General features: G+C 41.6%; 1 protein-coding gene across 5 annotated transcripts in view; it reads left to right on the plus strand.

Annotated features, from left to right (window-relative positions):
- Nucleotides 1–202: 202 nt before the first annotated feature.
- Nucleotides 203–18535, plus strand: part of GRM5 (glutamate metabotropic receptor 5) — a 274806-nt gene continuing 256473 nt past the window's right edge. For 3 of the 5 annotated variants that reach the window (XM_009470380.2, XM_087757687.1, XM_087757688.1), the window contains exons 1-2: nucleotides 1286–1876; nucleotides 9681–10559. In XM_009470380.2, the coding sequence (XP_009468655.1) occupies nucleotides 9881–10559 (679 nt within the window). In that variant the 5' untranslated portion in view covers nucleotides 1286–1876; nucleotides 9681–9880. Of the gene's footprint in view, nucleotides 282–1285; nucleotides 1877–9680; nucleotides 10560–18535 lie in introns of those variants that run through there. The other 2 variants (XM_087757684.1, XM_087757686.1) reach the window with 2 other exon arrangements.

Consider the following 18535-nt stretch of genomic DNA (forward strand, 5'->3'; position numbering starts at 1 on the left):
AGGACCCCTCCCACCCACACACGCAGCCCCACAGCCCCACAGCCCACGCTCAGAACCGTCGTGCCAGCCTTGTGCCGGGGGTCCCTGCCCACCTCGGGCGGTGAACCTGGCCGGAGAGGAGTGGGACGGCTGAGTGTGATTAAGAGCAGAAGCCTGGGTGTGTAGGGCTGAGCCGTGAGAGGGAGGAGGAGAGAGGGAGGGGGGAAGCCTTGGGAGGATGCAGGGATGTCGCAGGAGAAGGTAAAGCCTCCGCTGGCTTCGGGAGGGAAGGGTTAACCAGGGTAAGGTGTACGTGTGGGGAGCAGGTAGTTAGCAGGGGAGAGAGAGAGGTGCTGTGGGGTTTGTGGAAGGGTGGGGAAGCAGAAGGGCCGGAGGGTACCGAGTTTGTGGGCAGAAGGTAGGCAAATAAGCAACCTGCCTGTGCGTCTGCAGAAACGGTCCAGGGATGCTGGCTGCGGAGCCAGGGGGCTGGCAGGGATCTGCAGCTCCTGTGGGTCCAGGGAGCCGGGGGTCCAGAGGGGAGGGAGGTCGGCAGGAACGGGAGGGGGGCTGCAGGTGGCACCTGAGGAGCAGAGGGGCAGAGCCCGCCGGCGGGCTGGCAGCTCGGGCTGCCCTTGGCAGGGGCATCGCTCCTCGCCTCGCCGTGCCCGGTGCTGTCGCCCTGAAGCCAAGGGAAGGGGCCAGGGCTGGAGAGGGCAACCTGTTCTTCCAGTGGCAAACAGTCCCTCCTTTCTGCTTGATATCGCCGTGTGTGTGTGTGTGTGTGCAGGAGGGTGGTGGTCTCTGCTCTCGCATCCCCCTCTCTCCCCTTGCCAGGGAGCAGCAGGCAGAGCCCAGGGCTGGCAAGCCGTTTGGTTTCCTAGAGGGATCTATGCCACTTGGTGGCACTAAAAAGTTGCGCTGAAGCCCGGCGCCCTCCCGGTGCAAAGGGCCCCCTCGCCCCCAGCCCCGGGCCCGCAGGTGCGCAGCGGAGCGCCCGGACCGCCGGGCAGCGCGGCCCCGGGGGGACGGCAAAACTTTGCCGGAGCCGGTTGGCAAAAGGCCGCCGGGACCGCAGGGGTAAACTCTTCCCCGCGGCTCGGTTTTAAACAGAGCCTCCCGAAGCAGCTATCGTTTTGGGTTTTTGTTTTTTTTTTTTGTTTTTTTTTTTTTTTTTTTTTTCCTTCGGATGATGCTGTTCTGAACCCAGCGCTGCTTTCTTACTTGCTGGAGGAGGGTAGTGCGGGAGGGAGGTGTCGGTTTAATAGGGAGACTTTGCAACCTTCAGGGCATTTGGAGAGCTTTCTTCGCAGGGCAGAATGCAGGATTAGCCCCTTATAAATGCAGAGAGGTTGCTGCCGTGCATATGTGAGGGGGGGCGGAGGTGTTTAAGCAGGTGGGTCAAGCTGCAGCAAGTATTTAGGAAGACCAAGGCTGTGGTGGCAGAGAGCAAAGACCCATCTGTTGTTTCATTGTTTGTTTGTTTGTGTATACCTCCTTCTCACGCCTCCCCCCGCTTAAATCCAGGGACCATTCACGCCTCTTGCAAATGAGACCTGGGCGATGCTGAGAGAACAGCGTGTTGCATGGCGTGTGTGTATGTGCATGCGTTCACGGGGGGCAGGATACTCAGTCCTCAGCATTTGCCTGTGATCAGAAGAAAACAGGATGTGCCCATAGCTGGAGGAGTGACAATGCTAGCCGAGTGGGGCTCACCTGCTGGTGATCTTTGCAGAGGCATTTGAGGATTATTCAGCTCCAGAAGGTCTCTGCGAGGAATGCTATCTCTGCTGTGGCTGAAAATAGGAGGTGCCTACCCCTACTCGTCTTGATTATTGCCACTGAAAGGACCTCTTTGCCGCCACTGTAGGAAGAAGCAATTGCTGCCACGGACAAGGTAATGCTGTGGGGTGGGAGAGGGGATTTATGTGCCCTGGGTTGCGGACAGAAACCCTGTGGATGCAGGAGGAACTCTTTCCCTTCCCTCCCACCCTCCTGCTTTTGCTCTGTACCCTGGCTGCCGGAGGACAAGCACGGCTCCTGGGGGGCCAGCAAGCCAACCGGTGAGGTGCACCTCCAGGGGCTGCTGGGGTGTCAGTGGGTCAGGGCACTGGAGGGCAGCGGGCACTGACCCCTCCCCCAGCGCAGGATATGTGTGGGGCTGGGGGGCACTGGGGTACTACAATACCTGGGCTTGGTGGCATGTGTGATATAGTCCTTCTGTTCACTGGTGGGGATTTGTCTTGCCAGGAAGGGAGAATGGAAATGGGGATGTATTTGTTTTCCAGAGACAGCCAGGCTTAGCTCAGCCATAGACTTTTCTGTGTGACCTTGGGACAAATCACTTTGACTGTGCTCGGCGAGTCCCGCCTGTTCCTTATTTAATAATCAGAACTAATGTCTCTGCGTACAAAAATGATTCATTAAGGTTGAGAGGGACAGCGATACCACTAGCCGAGCAGGGAGACGGAGACCTAAGAACCAGTGTGCATGCACACATATACGTCTCTATGCACAGCCACTTAGTTGTAGCAGCGCAGGTAGCTGTGCTGGGAGTTTCCTCCAAGACTCAGCTCTATGTATTTAATTTATTTGTAAAAAAATGTGGTCGTGCATGGCAAATGTGACCACGATGGCAATTTTTACTACTGGTTGATTTTTAGATATATTTTTTTTTTCCCTTCCCTAAACCTGCCCGGGAGGTGAAGGCTGGCGGCGGGCGGTGCTCAGCACCAGGGACAGCGCTGCCCTCCCCGCGCTGCCCGCTGCCCGCTGCTCGCTGCCTGCTGCTCGCTGCCCGCTGCCGGCAGGCAGCGCTGTCCCGCACCCCGGGGCTCCACCGCCCCGGCAGCCCCACTTCCATTCGACCTCCTCCCCGAGAGGGGCTTTCTGGTGGCGGTGGGGTGACTGGGTGTAGGGGGAGGCCGGACATCTCTTTCTTCTAGTCTTCAGGACAAAGCTGGGGACCATCTCGAAAGCGGAGTGGCGGAAGATCGTCTTGAAAATACACCACTCTAAACAATATTGAAAGGAGAAGGTGTATAGAGGAGTTAACTGCTAGGGTCTTTTAACGCTCTATGACTTTTTTTTATTACTGTATTCCTAAATGTTTCTATCACATACTAATATTTTGCACATTCTCAAATACTTTAACTACATACTAATATTCATGCTATGTGATCAGGAACGCCAGGGTTAATCATTATTTCAAATGATCAGAGAGCATTTTTGGGGTCTCTATTTAGATTCTTTGCCATTTTATTTTCCAACATGTTTATAGCTTTTTTGGTATAGCGGTAGCACTGGAATGCCACTGTAACACCACTCTTGTGACTTGCTAGAAAATGTTTTTTGGAATTGCTATTGCTTTTTCTTGATCACCTACTCCAGATGATACAGTTTTGTTAATTAATAAAAAGTCTAGAATTACAGGAGAAATCACAACAGAGCTATTAGTTCCTGCATCATATGATATAACAGGTTTTTGGTAACAGCAGCAATAAGTAGTATATTTAGCGGAATTGCAGACATCATTGCAAGTTTTGCTGGGAAGTTAAGCACCTACATATTAAAATCAAAATTGTTTCATCAACAAGAAAGTGTGTGTGTGTGTGGGCATAATATAGGGAAGAATTTCCTGGGATTGCTAAGGATCTTGCTGATAATTATAGCATTCTATGTTTATTATCTATGAAGGCATGAGATCAGCACACTAGTCTGTTATTTTCAGCGGCTGTTCTGGCCAAATGGTTGAAATTCTTCTGTGCTGCTTAGTTTTCTCCTATTTCTAAGTGGAATTACAGAAAGCTGCTTCATAGTCTCTCCTGTTGTATAAGGCTGTTTCCTTTGTCAAAGGGCTTGATCCAATGCCTGCTGGAATTCACAGAGCCGATAACGCAATGACTAATGGTTGTTTGATCTTTTTAGGTGTGGTTTGTTGGTTGGTTTTTTTTTTTGTGAATGGAAAATTTAAACACAGTAGAAATCTCAAAACAGAACAGTGTGCTCGTATTCATGTTTTTCAACTAAGGACCATTTGAGTGCATCAGGTTTTGTGTGATCAAACTCAACTACCTCTGAGGAGTGGGTGTGCAGGACCTCCTGCAAACTGAGCCTCTCTGTAGCGTTGGGAGCTAGATTGCCAGAATAGCTTGAACCCAATGCTTAGCGTTTGCAATGCCAATAGCCAGCAGAACTGAGCAAAGGTTTAGCATCCTGAAGGTACACTTTTACCTAGCATTGGTCCCCACTGAGATGAGCCGAGAGGTCTCTCTCCTTATGTAATCGTTTTTCTAAGGCAGTTCCATCTTTTGCTATCCAAAGATCTTCACCATGCGATGTGGCAGGACTGACTCTGGACCAGTAATTCAGTTGCTGCTTGCTAAGGTTTTGTCTTCTCTGATGATGAAACCTGGGATAGTTCCTTAGGATATACTGATTTGATCCATATCTGTATTGACATATATTATTTCATATCTGATGGCATTGAATTAATTGCAGTATGTACTGGAAATGAATGCCTGGAAAGCATTTCATCAGCATGTACATGGCTGTAGGCTATACAAACATAGCATGTAAGTAAAATTTGTCACTACAAATCAATGGATTTTGGGGGCCTAATTTTTTGTGATTGCTCTTATCTGGAAAATCCTTTAAAGAGATGTTAAACTTTAGATAAGTCTTTACAGATGTTTGACCAATAACATTCTTCATGTGCTTAACACTGAGCATATTTCTAAGTGCTTTCTTGGATTGGACCATAAGTTCTCACTCCATCACATCACTGTTCTGTGGTTCAGTAATCTGGCATTTTATTTTTATTATTTAAATCTGCCTGAAGATTTAGAGACTATGAACAAACAGGCTGTAAGTTTACAAAATTGTAGCAAAGAAGAAACCTGAACGAAAGTATTGCTCTTTCTCTCCTTTTTAATTTTTCCCTGATACAAAATAGGCTAAATCAAAAAATTCCCTTTGCTGAGTTTATGTTTTACCTATTAGAAGCCACACAACCAAGAGAATTCAGATTGCAAAAAGGACAGGTCCTTCGCTCTGAGGTCACTAGTGGGCGCTGCTATAATAATATAAGTCACAGGGGGAAAGGGTTTAATTCTTAAGGCTTAAACACAGTTACACCTACGGTACTAGAAGCCCTTAAGAAAAGTCAGACGTGCTCCATGTATAAACTCTCAGCCACGTACATAGTGGAAAATCAGCCCTTTGTGAACTCCTCTTCATAGTTTGATTTTTGAATAAGATTTAATTAATGCCATTAGATATTAGGACTCTTTTTTTTTTTTTTTTCTTTTCATCTGTACAGACTGTAACTATAGAGGGACTTGCATTTGAGGTTGAAATAAAAAATTTTAAGAACTGCGAGATGTTTCATGGAATATTACAGATGCTCATTTTCTACTCGGTTAAACCTCAACATGAAGTAGCTGGAACTCTGCCCTAAAGGAACAGCTGAGAATTTCTCCTCACAGAGACTGGCATAAAGTTTTTACTGCCAGAGAAAGCAAAGGTTATAGGAACATGTAGAGTGCTTCATCAGATCTGTGTCCTCCAGTCATCTGGGCAGCCCTTAAATTTTTGTCTAGGGCAAGACTGAGCAAAGGACAGATAAGCAGAATTATCTTTCTGCCTTACTACTTCTGCAGTTGCTCGAAATGTGAAGCTAGTGCACCAGAAGACAGACCAAAGTGTCTGTCATCTATTGTTAAAGCATGTAACTTCAGCATTAATTTAGAGTTAGATCCATAGCTGAATTAAGCTACAAATCTTGATACACCAGTAATTAAGTGCCTGATTCCATTTTGCCTATGTTGCAGTAAATTAGGAATAACTCCCTTGATGCTGAAGAAATTGAACAGTGTGAAAAGTAAATTTGACCCTAAGTGCTCTGCATGTTGATTTGCTTGTCCATCAATGAAAAGAAGTAAATGCAGATAAATTATTTATTGGGAAACAATTCCTATTACTTTATGCATGCATTCAAGAGTTCACTGTCTTTGATGCTGCTGATACCTCTGTTCTCAGTCTGAAGGCTGTAGCATGTCAAACTCCCTTTAGGTTTATCCCTAACAATTTAAACAGGAGTTATATTTAAGCTTATGAAATTTTGCTTAATTTTATTTTAGTACTCATCCTGCTTGTAATAATAAGCTTCCTGTAGTAGGAAAGAATGGTAATCAAAATGTGGAGTGACTTGTATGTGATTCTCTTGGGACAGAAGAGCAATAAAATTGTATATTTGAAAAGTTCCCTTGGCCGTCTTCTCTTCAGGAAGATGTTCTTCAGGAAATGTAATTAGCGTGCTTAGTCTATCAGGTCTCTGCTCAGACATTTCAGCCTAAAACAGGATGTTACCTGATGACTCGCATGGCATCTTCGCATGGCATAACCAGCTGCATCCAGTGGAAGGATGACAGGCAATAAGCACAAACTGAAATAAAGGAAATTCTGTTTAAACATAAAAAAGAACCCTTTTTACTATGATTGTGGTCAAACACCAGAACAGATTGCCCAGAAAGGTTGTGGAGTCTCCATTCTCAGAGAGATTAAAAACCTGACTGTGCATGAAGTTGAGAAACCTGCTTTAGTTGAACTAGCTTTAAAGCAGGGTGGATGGACCAGACAACTTCCCAAGGTGCTTTTCCACCTCAACCATTCTGTGATTTTTAGGTTTATGAGAGCAAGAGTAAGCCCATAGAACCAGATCTCTATTATACAAATACAAATCCATTGAAATTTAGCAGGCTTACTTAGCCATGTCAATATAAATTCAAGGTTGTTTCACTACATCATGAAAGCCCACAGAAAGCATTGACCTCAGATGCTTTGGATATGAGTCCTAAGCCTAATACTATAAAACATCAATGGTTTTCTTGGTGTAATTAGTAACAGCTTTGTAAGTCCCAAGTAGTTGACTTTCACTTTAGTACAGTGGAGTATGTGAAGAAAGTTCATTAATTCTGGAGCAACTGCAGTCTGCAACTGTCCCCTTCTTTTGCCTTAGATGCCATGGAGTGGAAGGATTTGATTGCTAGAACTTGCTTTTGGGCCATAGGAACCCCCTAACCATGAGATCTGCCATTATTATGGGACCAGAAATATAAAGGAGACCTTCAGCTTTACTTCATTCTTTACTCTGTAATTTTATACTGATAGATACAACTGTAGACAGAGAAGAACAAACAGCTGTTCTTTGGAGTGAAGAAGATCAAAATGGCCTTGCTGCCCTCTCTTTCTCATATATCCTATATGGAAATCGTTTAATCCATAGACAAAAGACCAAGCACAGTATTACTAAACTTGGCCAGAAACCTGGTTGATGTGTGTTGTAGAATTAAAATGGTGGATGGGGACTGGATTATTTTTTTTGTGTCACAAGCTCACCCCAATCCTCTGAACTCTCTCTATTTGTGCATATGCAGCTGCACAGGCAGCTAGGTTATAAAAAGGCATCTAATTGTATATCCAGTTACAGTCCGAGGCAGAGCTGGCATTTGTCTAGATATAGCTGTGCTCTGTACATGTAGCCTTAATTTGAGAAGCTCAGAAAAATAAGCATCCATGGTTTTAAATAACAGAGTGCTATTTCTGTTCAAATGTTAATAAGTTAGCAAATAATTAAAGTTTTTTTTAAGTGATAATACATTAAATTATTTGGAGGTATAGGAATTTAATAGATGTGATACTGTAAAAAGATATCCCCTGTCATTCATCCTTCAGACTGTTTGCAAATTATACAGTACCATCTTCAGAGTCATGGAACAAAACAATTGGAAGACATAAGAAGTAGTGATATTCTGTAATTAGAGACTAATTAACCTGAATTGAACTATTGTTATTCTTTAGTGGCAAAGGGTTGCAGCATTGATAAGCTGACTCTTCACAGACTAGAAAAAAACTTCTTGAAGTGTTCTACAGTTGTCTGAACCTTATTTCATTATTAACACTTTCTATTACTAGAAATTAATGTTACATGAACCTATTAATGTTGCAATTAATATTACAAAACCATTTCTATTAAATGTTTTCTCTTTTTAAAGATTTGGATTTCATTGGGGAATATTCACTGAAACTATTGCATGATTTCCTCTGTGTAAATAGTTTATAATTTATAAATGTCTAGGTAAAATAATAATTAAACAAGACTAACCTCAAGCAGAAAAGTGTGTTTAGGTTTGACTGTCTCATCTTCAGAATCAGGAAGATTTTCACTGTGGCACTGTACTGAATGACCTAGTTGTGAGGGGTAAATTCAAGATTAAAATACTGCTAGATTTTGAACCTGGAAGAAACAGAGGTAGATTTCCTATGACAAAGGTTTCTTTCACTTTACATCATCTGAGCATCATTAATGATTGTAAGTGGATCAGAAATGACTGGTGGGTCTGAAATGTATGGAAATTTCTATATTCTTTTTTATTACATCAAAATATTTATGTCAGTAAAGCTGAGATCAGGTTCTGTCCCAGAATTTTACATTTGTTTTGTCAATAATGAAACTGGGCATGTTGTTCACTCATTAGCTCAGCATCTTCCTAGATTTAAGAGTGTGCTTAATGTTCTGTACTGTCAATAGAGCCACTGGCAGGTGTAGAGCAATAGATGATACTCTAATGTCCTCAGGGATCAGACCTGGACAAACTACTGTTTAAGCACTGTATTTAAAACCAGAAGCATCCCGCTGCAGATCCACTGCTAGGCACAGAACATTTTCAAGTACATTTTCAAGTTTCATTAACCACAGCCCAAGATATGAATTCTTTGCTGATTCTTTTCTTTTTTCTTTTTTTTTTTTTTTTGATCCTTCATCAACACTAAAGCCAAGTGCAGATTACATTGCAGACTATTGGAAAACACAGCAGACCAAATATTTTAGGCAGTAACGCATCTGTATAATGTCTATGTTCACTTCTTTCTATCAGCGAAGTCTCTATAGTTGTCCATAGTACCAGCATTTGTCAAATTGTTTATTGGCAATGTTTAATTTAAGGATAGAAAAAGGTGAAAAGAATTTCACTGCTCTGCTGTTTTAGAATTGTTGTTCCTCTGCTGAAATATTCACTGCTTAAAACAAATACAAATATTAATAACAAAATCCGTTTTCTTAATTCTAGCTTTTAAAATAAGTTAGTTTGTTTCATGTTGTGGCTTACAAAGAAAAAACAGATTTACAGATTTGAAGAACCAGATTCTGCATTTCTTAGAATATTTCAAGAACAGTTCTGTTTGCTAACAGCAGTTTCCTAGTGTTGTAATTAATAACATAGTACAGCCCAAGGTACATTAGTGTGACATATGCATTTGTGATGTAGAGGAGGAAGTTGTTTTCAAAGACACACATTAGAAATGGCAACATCTTTCTTCTTTGGAACTAAATACTTGCCTGTCTTTTGTGCTTTTGAAAACATTTCCCAAAAGAGTTTTTAAACAAGAGTGTCAAAGCAAAAGACACCAATTTATACCAGCAGAAGTACAAGCCTAAGACTGTGAAACACTGAAGTACAACAAAGTTTTCTGGCTTGAAAAATGACGGAAGTAAGCAGATATAGAAGACAATGTACTACAGTCATTGACAACAGCAGGAATAGGTGCAATTTTAGAACAGATTACAAAGCTGACTTTATAACTAATTTTATTTATTTATTTATTTATTTAAAGTTTTTTCTCTTATTTATTCATTTTTGAAGGTTATGAGGATTATGATCACATGTGCAGCTCTGCATAGCTGTCCACTTGGAGATGATGGTGACTCCTTAGAGAATATACGCAAACTCCTGGTTAACCATCAGCATAGTGCTCCTTTTATCGAAAAGATTTGATAACTGCTTTTCACCAGCTCTCCAGCTTTGTTCCATCATGTCTCTACCAGCCTAAACCATTTCCTAAAATGGTCCTTTTGCTGATCCTTGCAATCCTGTTATTGAAGGAAGATGTCTGTGGGAACTTTGGGCTTTTGGTTTCTGCACAGGCCAATGAAAGAAGGGTGGTTGCACACATGCCTGGTGATATTATCATTGGAGCTCTATTCTCTGTCCACCATCAACCAACTGTTGACAAGGTTCATGAGAGGAAATGTGGAGAGGTAAGAGAGCAGTATGGCATTCAGAGAGTGGAGGCAATGCTACATACCCTTGACAGAATTAATTTGGACCCCACACTGTTGCCAAATATAACACTCGGATGTGAAATAAGGGACTCCTGCTGGCATTCTGCTGTGGCTCTGGAGCAGAGCATTGAGTTTATAAGGGACTCTCTTATTTCATCAGAAGAAGAGGAAGGGATGGTGCGATGTGTGGATGGATCTTCATCATCTTTCCACTCCAAGAAACCCATTGTTGGTGTCATTGGACCTGGTTCTAGCTCAGTTGCTATCCAGGTCCAGAACTTGTTGCAGCTTTTCAATATACCTCAGATTGCTTATTCTGCCACAAGCATGGACCTAAGCGACAAAACTCTGTTCAAGTATTTTATGAGAGTTGTGCCATCTGATGCACAGCAAGCACGGGCTATGGTGGACATTGTCAAGCGCTATAACTGGACCTATGTTTCTGCTGTACATACTGAAGGTAAGAGGTTATTTTTTTCTATGTAAGAATGCCTTTAAACTACTTTGATGTGGTCAAATAGATAGATGATGATAGTTTGATGTTGTTGGTTTTTTTGCCAGTCAGTTGTCAACAATATAAATTTTTACTTTACTTATAATAATAATTTCACATTTCCTATGGGGCTGAAGTAGCATCATGTTGACAATGGCTGAAAGCAAAGTTTGAAATACAGGATTGTGTGTGCTCTAGGGCCACTTATTGCTAAAAGTGCTTACTCTGGAGTCCCCTAAGACATTTTAGTTTAATTTAATCAACATTTATTTATTTTTCTTAATCTACTAATCGGTGTGTTTATGCAGAATAATAATTTTTACTATATTGGTATCAGTGGGTAATGAGAAAGTTTCTCGTCTTCCTAGTGCAGAAGAGAGCTAAATCATCATTTGAAACTGTAGCTGAGTCAGAATGTCTTCCTGCTTAATATCTGAGGCACAGAGGCATCAACACTAGGAAATATGTAGTTCTGGCTAATATTTGAATGCAGATTGTCTCCTGGAGACCAAAACTATTTCTGTCCTTTTTATAATAATCCATGGAGTATTGCAGCCACTTCTTGCTCTGCATCTGGCCATTGTTTTCAGGAGTAAGCAAGGGAAGTTTCCTCGAATCTTCTTCACACACTTATGCTCCATCAGGCGTCCAGAAAATCAGAACTGCGTGCTAAATTGCTTTCCTCTTTTTATTAATTTGAGTTAGAGCTTAAGCTCTTTAAGCCGTGTTCAGAAGAGTATATGATTAAAGGGAAATGCTATGGAAAAGCTTACCTGATTTTGTTATTCCTTGTATCGGCAGAGTTGAGTGGGTTCATCTTGCTATAAGTGATTAGAATTTCATACTGCCTTAAGAGCAGGTTTCACCAGTCCCTGTCTAATGACAGCACCATTTAATGAGTTTTCTGGAATTAGGTTCTGTGATGAATTTTAGGATCTCACCAGGTCGCCTCTGTGCAAACAGACAAGCTTGGAATGGACGGCTCAGAGTATGATCTGGGAATGAAAAATGTTATTAAGAGATTGAGTAGTGGTGATGGCGTTTCTGAACAGCAGCAGATGCTGCTGGCTTTATTACAACCAATAGAAAGCAGATTGCCCTTCCCACACACTGAGTATGCTTCTCTGGCAGTCTTCATACTATTCAAAGCCCTTTTTGGGGTGATGCTGGTCCAATGTTAGTACGTAGAGATCTTCGTCCTCCTACAGATACACAGGCAGCTCGTTCTGCAGTATTTAAAAAAATAAGTTAGAACTTACATGCAGATTGTTGCAATCATGTTTCCATCACGATAACAAAAGCTGGTAAATAACTGCAGCCTCTTTTGTATGGGGATGCATGAATATATTAACAGTTTAATATAACAGTGTATAAATCACCCTGCGTCACATCATGTAGCGAAGGTACTCTGTGCCAGCTGATGCTTTTGGCATGGTTTGGTGTGCAGCCTTCACTTCACAAATATGTATGAATAACATCATGGTAAAAAATAATGCCACTGATGCATCACATCAGCATAAAATTTTATATCCTGACTACTTTTGATAACTCGTCTAATTTTTGCTATGAGCAACGTTTACACCTCTGCCTATTGAGAGGCGATGCTTATATATTCAGTATGGGAACTGTTAGGCTTATATCAAGGTCTGATTCTGCACAGAGTGAGAATACTTACTTTTACCACTTCCCGTGGACACTCTGTTTGTAGCAGATGGTAACATATGGCATGTTAATCTTATGGCAGAGGAACTTTGCACTGCGCATTGGAAAGAAGGGAATAGGGACACAAGGACTGAAGCTGAAGGTAGCTACTGTGGGCAAGACAAGAGCAGAAAATGACAGAGGAGCAGGGTGTGAAGAAGGACAAATGATGAATGATATATCTAGTACAACATGTACCTACTTCTGCCGGTATTAAAGTGGACAAGATAGGTGGTACGTTGTTAATACCTGAGGTCTCATCACTCATAGCATGTTTACAGCAACATAACTCTGGACTTCAGTGAACGAACATTAAACTTGGGTTCTGGGAATCTTATGATCCTGTCATCTATTTGCATGGTCTGGTCATAATGATGAATATGCTCTCCTGTTAAATCACATCACACAAATGTTTTCTAACAATTGAACAGATGGTATTTATAATGAGATAGACAAATACAAACTGGTCAAGGTATTTCTTTGAAATGTGAGAATGTCTGAAGTTTTGGACACTTTCTGAAGATTATGGCAGATGTTGTCCCTTCCAGAAACAGAAAGATTTTTTTTTTAAAAACACCACAAAACACTCCTATAGATGAATGTTAAAGTAAACAAATTGGGTAAACAAGCAAAAGAGATATTCTTTATTTATCTTATTTTTATAATTAATTTTCATTTTAATATACCATCTGTTTACTTGTAAAAATTACGAATATGCCCCTGTATTCACTGTCCTACATTCATAGGTATTATTTCAAAATAGGGAAAAAAAATTGTAGAATCACACTCCTTGCAATTTTTATCTACTTAGGATCTTGCCCACCCACTGAGAGAGGACTTTCATTGCCTCCAGTAATTCTGGCCGTCTACCTTCATTATCTTTAGCTAATCTTCATGCATTAGCCAGATTCTTCTGAAACACAATCTTTGGTTTCTGGGAAAGATTTCCAAGGAGAGGGAAAGCTGAACCAGGAGAAAAGAAGAGGCAGAAAAATCTTGGTTATTTCATTGCTTTGGTAGTTTCATCAGCAGATAAAGTTGTAGGTCTCTTTATGGCCTAGTATAAGAAAAGCCTGGGATAAGTCAGTAGCTTCATAATAAAAAGCTTCCTGTTTGAATCTTTCCTTTTGCCCTTACTAATCATCAGTGTCTGCAGTGGATTAATATTCTGGGAGGCTGATCTGAAGTTTTGTTATTAAATCCTTATTCAAGACTTCCAGATGTAAATCAAATGAAAAATTTGAGAGGTTCTTGTAAGCTTTGCTTCTTTGACATTTAGCATCATGGTTTAATCTAGCTGATGCCTCCAGGTGTGCAAGTAACCACTAAGAGTAATTTTTTTTCCTAAGAACTGGAAGGTAGCAAGCACTATTGTCAGTGGAGCTCTTGTAATTTTAAGGAGGAAGTTTCTGCAATCCAATTAATAGGAAATATGAGTAAGAAATGAAGGATATTTCTCATAAAGCAAGTCATCTCCTCTTACTGTAGTGTATTTTATATATGCTAATCAGAAATCTTTGCAAATCTTAGATAGTCTTAGGTTGTAACCCCCCTTGCTTGGCTCTGTCAGGAATGACGTGCCACTGGTGTCATTATCTTCCCCCACTCTCCAACTCTTCCTTGCATTTAATGATTTCTGGGGCTCTACTCTGAACCTATCTGCCTTTAAAATAAAACTTTCACCCACCATCAGGGCACTTTTAAAAAAAAAGGCTCATCAGCTCTGGAATCCAGGTCATGCTGTGGCCCCACGAATAGACATGTTAACATGCATGGCAGGGAGGCAGGAGTGAGTGAGCAAAGAGGGAAAATATGATGGGAAACTCCTGCCACTAAGAACCCATCACTTAAAGCCTGAAGCAAGCATCTTCAACTTTATGGATTGCTACAACAGGCATGCAGGATGTGCTGGAGACCATTTTATTTGAAGTTTGCATACTCATCTAATTCTTTCAGCTGGCCTTACAGATGTTTTTTTCCACCACTGTGATAGCAACAGAGCTTAAACAAACTTCCCTTAAACTCAAACCAACTTTCACTTCCTAAACTAACTTTGGAGACAGACAGTGGGTCAATAATGCGGTCAGAAACTCAGTCTGTGCCTCTCAGGCAAAGCAGCTCAGCAGAGGGAAGCTCTCTGGTTTAGTCCCTCAGTTTCTCAGAGCACTTCAGGTTTTTTTTTTAGCTCATGTAACTGTTGTCCACCCCGCAGGAAACTAATGCACAGACAAGGGAGTAGAGAGGAAAATTTGTGCCTGTATCTGGATTTTGGGTGGTGACGGTTGGCATGCAGATGGGCCATGCACATCAAACACCCCTGAAGTTTTGTCTCAGCCTTTTCTTGCTTAACCACTCGGCACCAAAACTAATTGGAAATGGTCGGGGAAACCAGGGAGAAACTGGCTGTCTGCCCCACGAGACAAAGAACTGCCTGTTTACCTCAATTCCCATATGAATGCATTCCCTGGTCTCTTTGAAAGATCAGAGAAAAATATATACAATTTTCTCTTCTCCCATCATTGTGGTTTGAAGGCTTCATTGAAAGCCTGTTTGAAGTCAATACTCCCCCGTTGACTAGACTGACATTTGGATCAGGCCTTCCTACTCAGAAACAAGGTCAATCCCTGAGACTCTGTCCTTAAAATTTGCCTGGAGCCAAATTAATTAATAATTTGAAAGGCAATTTTCATTGCCATTGGAAAACATTTATTTTGCCACTCTGAATGGAGTGAAGAGGTGATGTATGCTGGAAAAAACAGAACTGCACAGGGGTACAACTGAAACACAATAGGCCTAATTTATGGGGGGTGGCAAGGGATACATTTCACTCCATTATGTAAAAGGTGTGCTTTACTTTTGAATACAGCCTTAAGAAAGAAGCCACTTTGTTAACATTTTCTTTAGACAGCTCTACAGGTAAACATTGGATCAAACCCATCCTCAAAGTCCTTTCTGTTTATTATCACTTTCCTCCATTTAAATTTATCATAAGTGAATATAAAGAGGTGGTTCATGTTCATTTTCTTAGGATGCACCCAGGCAAGCATAACAAATGCAGAACTTTTTTTCCTGCACATGAGGGTTATTTCACACATTTCCTTTCATATTTGTTCAAATGTATCTAGTTACAAGACTATTTTTGCCTACATCCCTTGCTACCAAATAAAGAGCAAGATGAAAGTTAGTCATAGTGTGTGAAAACAGGAAGAAGAAATGAATGAAAGAGCTGCAACAAGTTGACCTTAAACCTGCTGCTTGGAACAAATCGTACTTATATGATGTTGTGGGGTTTTCTTTTTGACTTTAGATTTTTTCTCCTTTAGATACAAAAACTATATCAATCATGGTCAGAAATATTATTTGCTTTTCACAAAATAATCTGATTTAAAATTAGATTCATTTTATTTAAGCATATGTGATATTTTTTCATGCTTTACAGGCAGAAAAAAACACATAGAAATAATGTACCAAAAAAGGTCATTGCTAGCCCATGAAAATATTTTCAATTACAAAGAAAAGTTATTTCTAAAAATCTGTTCCTGAAAATGGAAGAATGTCCTGTCTAAAGACTGAAGAATGTTCTATTTTAGCAATGTTTCATTTTTGCCTTTGGGCAAAATAATTACTTGGGTTTTTTATTTTTGAAATTACTTTTTATTTTTTGAGACTTTTAAACTGTTTCAAACATAAATGTTGAGATCAGGATGATCACAATTTGATATGCTTTCAATCACATTAATCTTGTAGCAAAAATAAAAAATATCGCTCATCTGAAAGAAAATATGGGAAATGGAAAACCCATTCCAGTCCTATCTTGTTGAGGTGTTTGCTCATTTTTATTGAATGTTGGCATCTATAACAAAGGTGGCTTTTTTTTTGTCCAATTTCAAATATTTATCCTAGCATCACAATTGTGAAAAGTGAGCAAATGTTATCAATCACCTGGGAATATTGAGACAGAATACTGAAGTAGCATCAAGTTAATGTTTACTTTGTTCTGCAGTGACTGACTAACTGGACAGCACTTTAACATTACTGCCAGACTGCTCAGGCCAGACATACCCACTGTGAAGTATCTTGAATGAAAGAAAAATAAACAAGGGGTATACTCTGGAGCATAGTAGGGATGAAGATTGTTAGGGGAAATACCATGTGACAGCAAAGGGAAGGTGAGCAAGGAGGTGTACTATTCCAAAGTTTAAAAAAAAAAAAATTACTTTGAAAGGAATGATACAGGGTGGACTTAGCTAAAAACAGGACATTTGGATCTTCAAAATGTCACTTTGCTTCTTTTGTTTAGGGGCTAAGTGTTTGTCACTTTTTCCCTCATTTTTAGACTCTATAGCTACTCAGTGAAAGCTGTAGTGTCATGAAACTTGCCTTCATTGAGAAGAGACAGTGGGAGTCCAGCATATTCCAGCTTCATCTTAAACATGTCTTTTGCCTTGGGCCTGGAAATGGCACAGTTCTAGTCCGCATCCCCAGGGTGCACCTCTTCAGTCAGGGAGGGATCTATCAGGCTGATAAGATTTGGAAATCTTTCAGGAAACAAGGTTTCACTGCACAGTGCCTGATGGGTCAGATCAGTTTTATGAAAGATGGTCCTTCTGATATATGTTATCAGACGACCACAGGTAGTGACAGTGGTTCACTTTCCTGTATTCCCTGTTGATATTTTGTCTTTGAGATAAAAGGATACATACTACAGACCTGGCTGGAAAAAAGATATTCCATACAACTAAAAAAAAGGTTCCTGAAGTCAGAATCGATAGCCAAAATAACAGTATATTAAGTGAATTAAAGCTATGATAAAATTCAGGAGTCGGTCAAAATAAACTGCTTGTCTTGTGGTTATATTAAAACAGTTGATAAAAGGTAACTTTGTAAGTCAAATGGAAACTTCACTCAAAAATATGTCAGCTTTTAAAATTTTTGCACAAATATTAATGTTCTTTAACAGTTTTGATAACAGGTGTTTTCCTCAGGGAAGAGCTGGAAGGTCCTCCCCCATCCCTCCCTCCCTCGATCCTCTCCCCCTCTTGTGTCTACGTAGGATAACCCCAAAATTCACCCCATATGTCTGAGGGTGTTGTCCAAATGCTTCTTGAATATTGTCAGGCTTGGCACCATGACTACCTCGCAGGGAAGCCTGTTCCAGTGCTCTACCACCCTCTGGTGAGGAACCTTTTCCTACTGTCCAACCTAAACCTCCCCTGGCATATCTTCCTGCTGTTCCCTCAGGTCCTAGCATTGGTCTTCAGGGAGAAGAGATCAGCATCTGCCCCTCCTCTTTCCCTTGTGAGGAAGCTGTAGACCGTGATGAGGTCTTCCTTCAGTCTCCTCTTCTCCAGGCTAAACAGACCAAGGGACTTCAGCTGCTCCTCATATGGCTTTTAAAGACCTCCAGAGATGAGGACTCAACCACTTCCCTGGGCAGCCTCTTCCAGTGCCTGACTACCCTTTCAGTGAAGATAGTTTTCCAAATATCCAACCTAAACCTCCCCTGGTGCAGCTTGAGGCCATTTCCTCTTGTCCTGTCATTTGTTACCTGGGAGAAGAGACCGATCCCCACCTCGCTACAGCCTCCTTTCAGGTAGTTGTAGAGAGTGATAAGGTCTCCCCTCAGCCTCCTTTTCTCCAGACTAAACAACCCCAGTTCCCTCAGCCGCTCCTCATAAGACCTGTGCTCTAGACCCTTCACCAGCTTCGTTGCCCTCCTCTGGACACGCTCCAGCACCTCGATGTCCTTCTTGTAGTGAGGGGCCCAAAACTGAACACAGTACTCGAGGTGCGGCCTCACCAGTGCCGAGTACAGGGGGACAATGACTTCCCTGGTCCTGCTGGCCACACTATTTCTGATACAAGCCAGGATGCTGTTGGCCTTCACTGTCATTCAAGAATCATGCAGGCCTTTTGCCTTTCTTAGCTTTCAGAGAAATCATGAGTTAGCTGTTGTAAATACAGGAAGTGGTCTTTCATGTATGGACTGAACAAGGCTCAGTACCAGGTCCTGCACTTGAGTCACAACAACCCCATGCAACGCTACAGGCTTGGGGAAGAGTGGCTGGAAAGCTGCCCAGCAGAAAAGGACCTGGGGGTGTTGGTCAACAGCTGGGTGAATATGAGCCAGCAGTGTGCCCAGGTCACCAAGAAGGCCAACAGCTTCCTGGCTTGTATCAAAAACTCATCGTTATAACTCATCTTCTGCCTCATCTTCAGTTGAGCCCAGGAAGAAGGGAGGG

This window comes from Nipponia nippon, unplaced genomic scaffold, assembly GCF_047370975.1.
Source record: "Nipponia nippon isolate SJK-2023a ecotype South Korea unplaced genomic scaffold, ASM4737097v1 scaffold_2, whole genome shotgun sequence".
NCBI lineage: Eukaryota > Metazoa > Chordata > Aves > Pelecaniformes > Threskiornithidae > Nipponia > Nipponia nippon.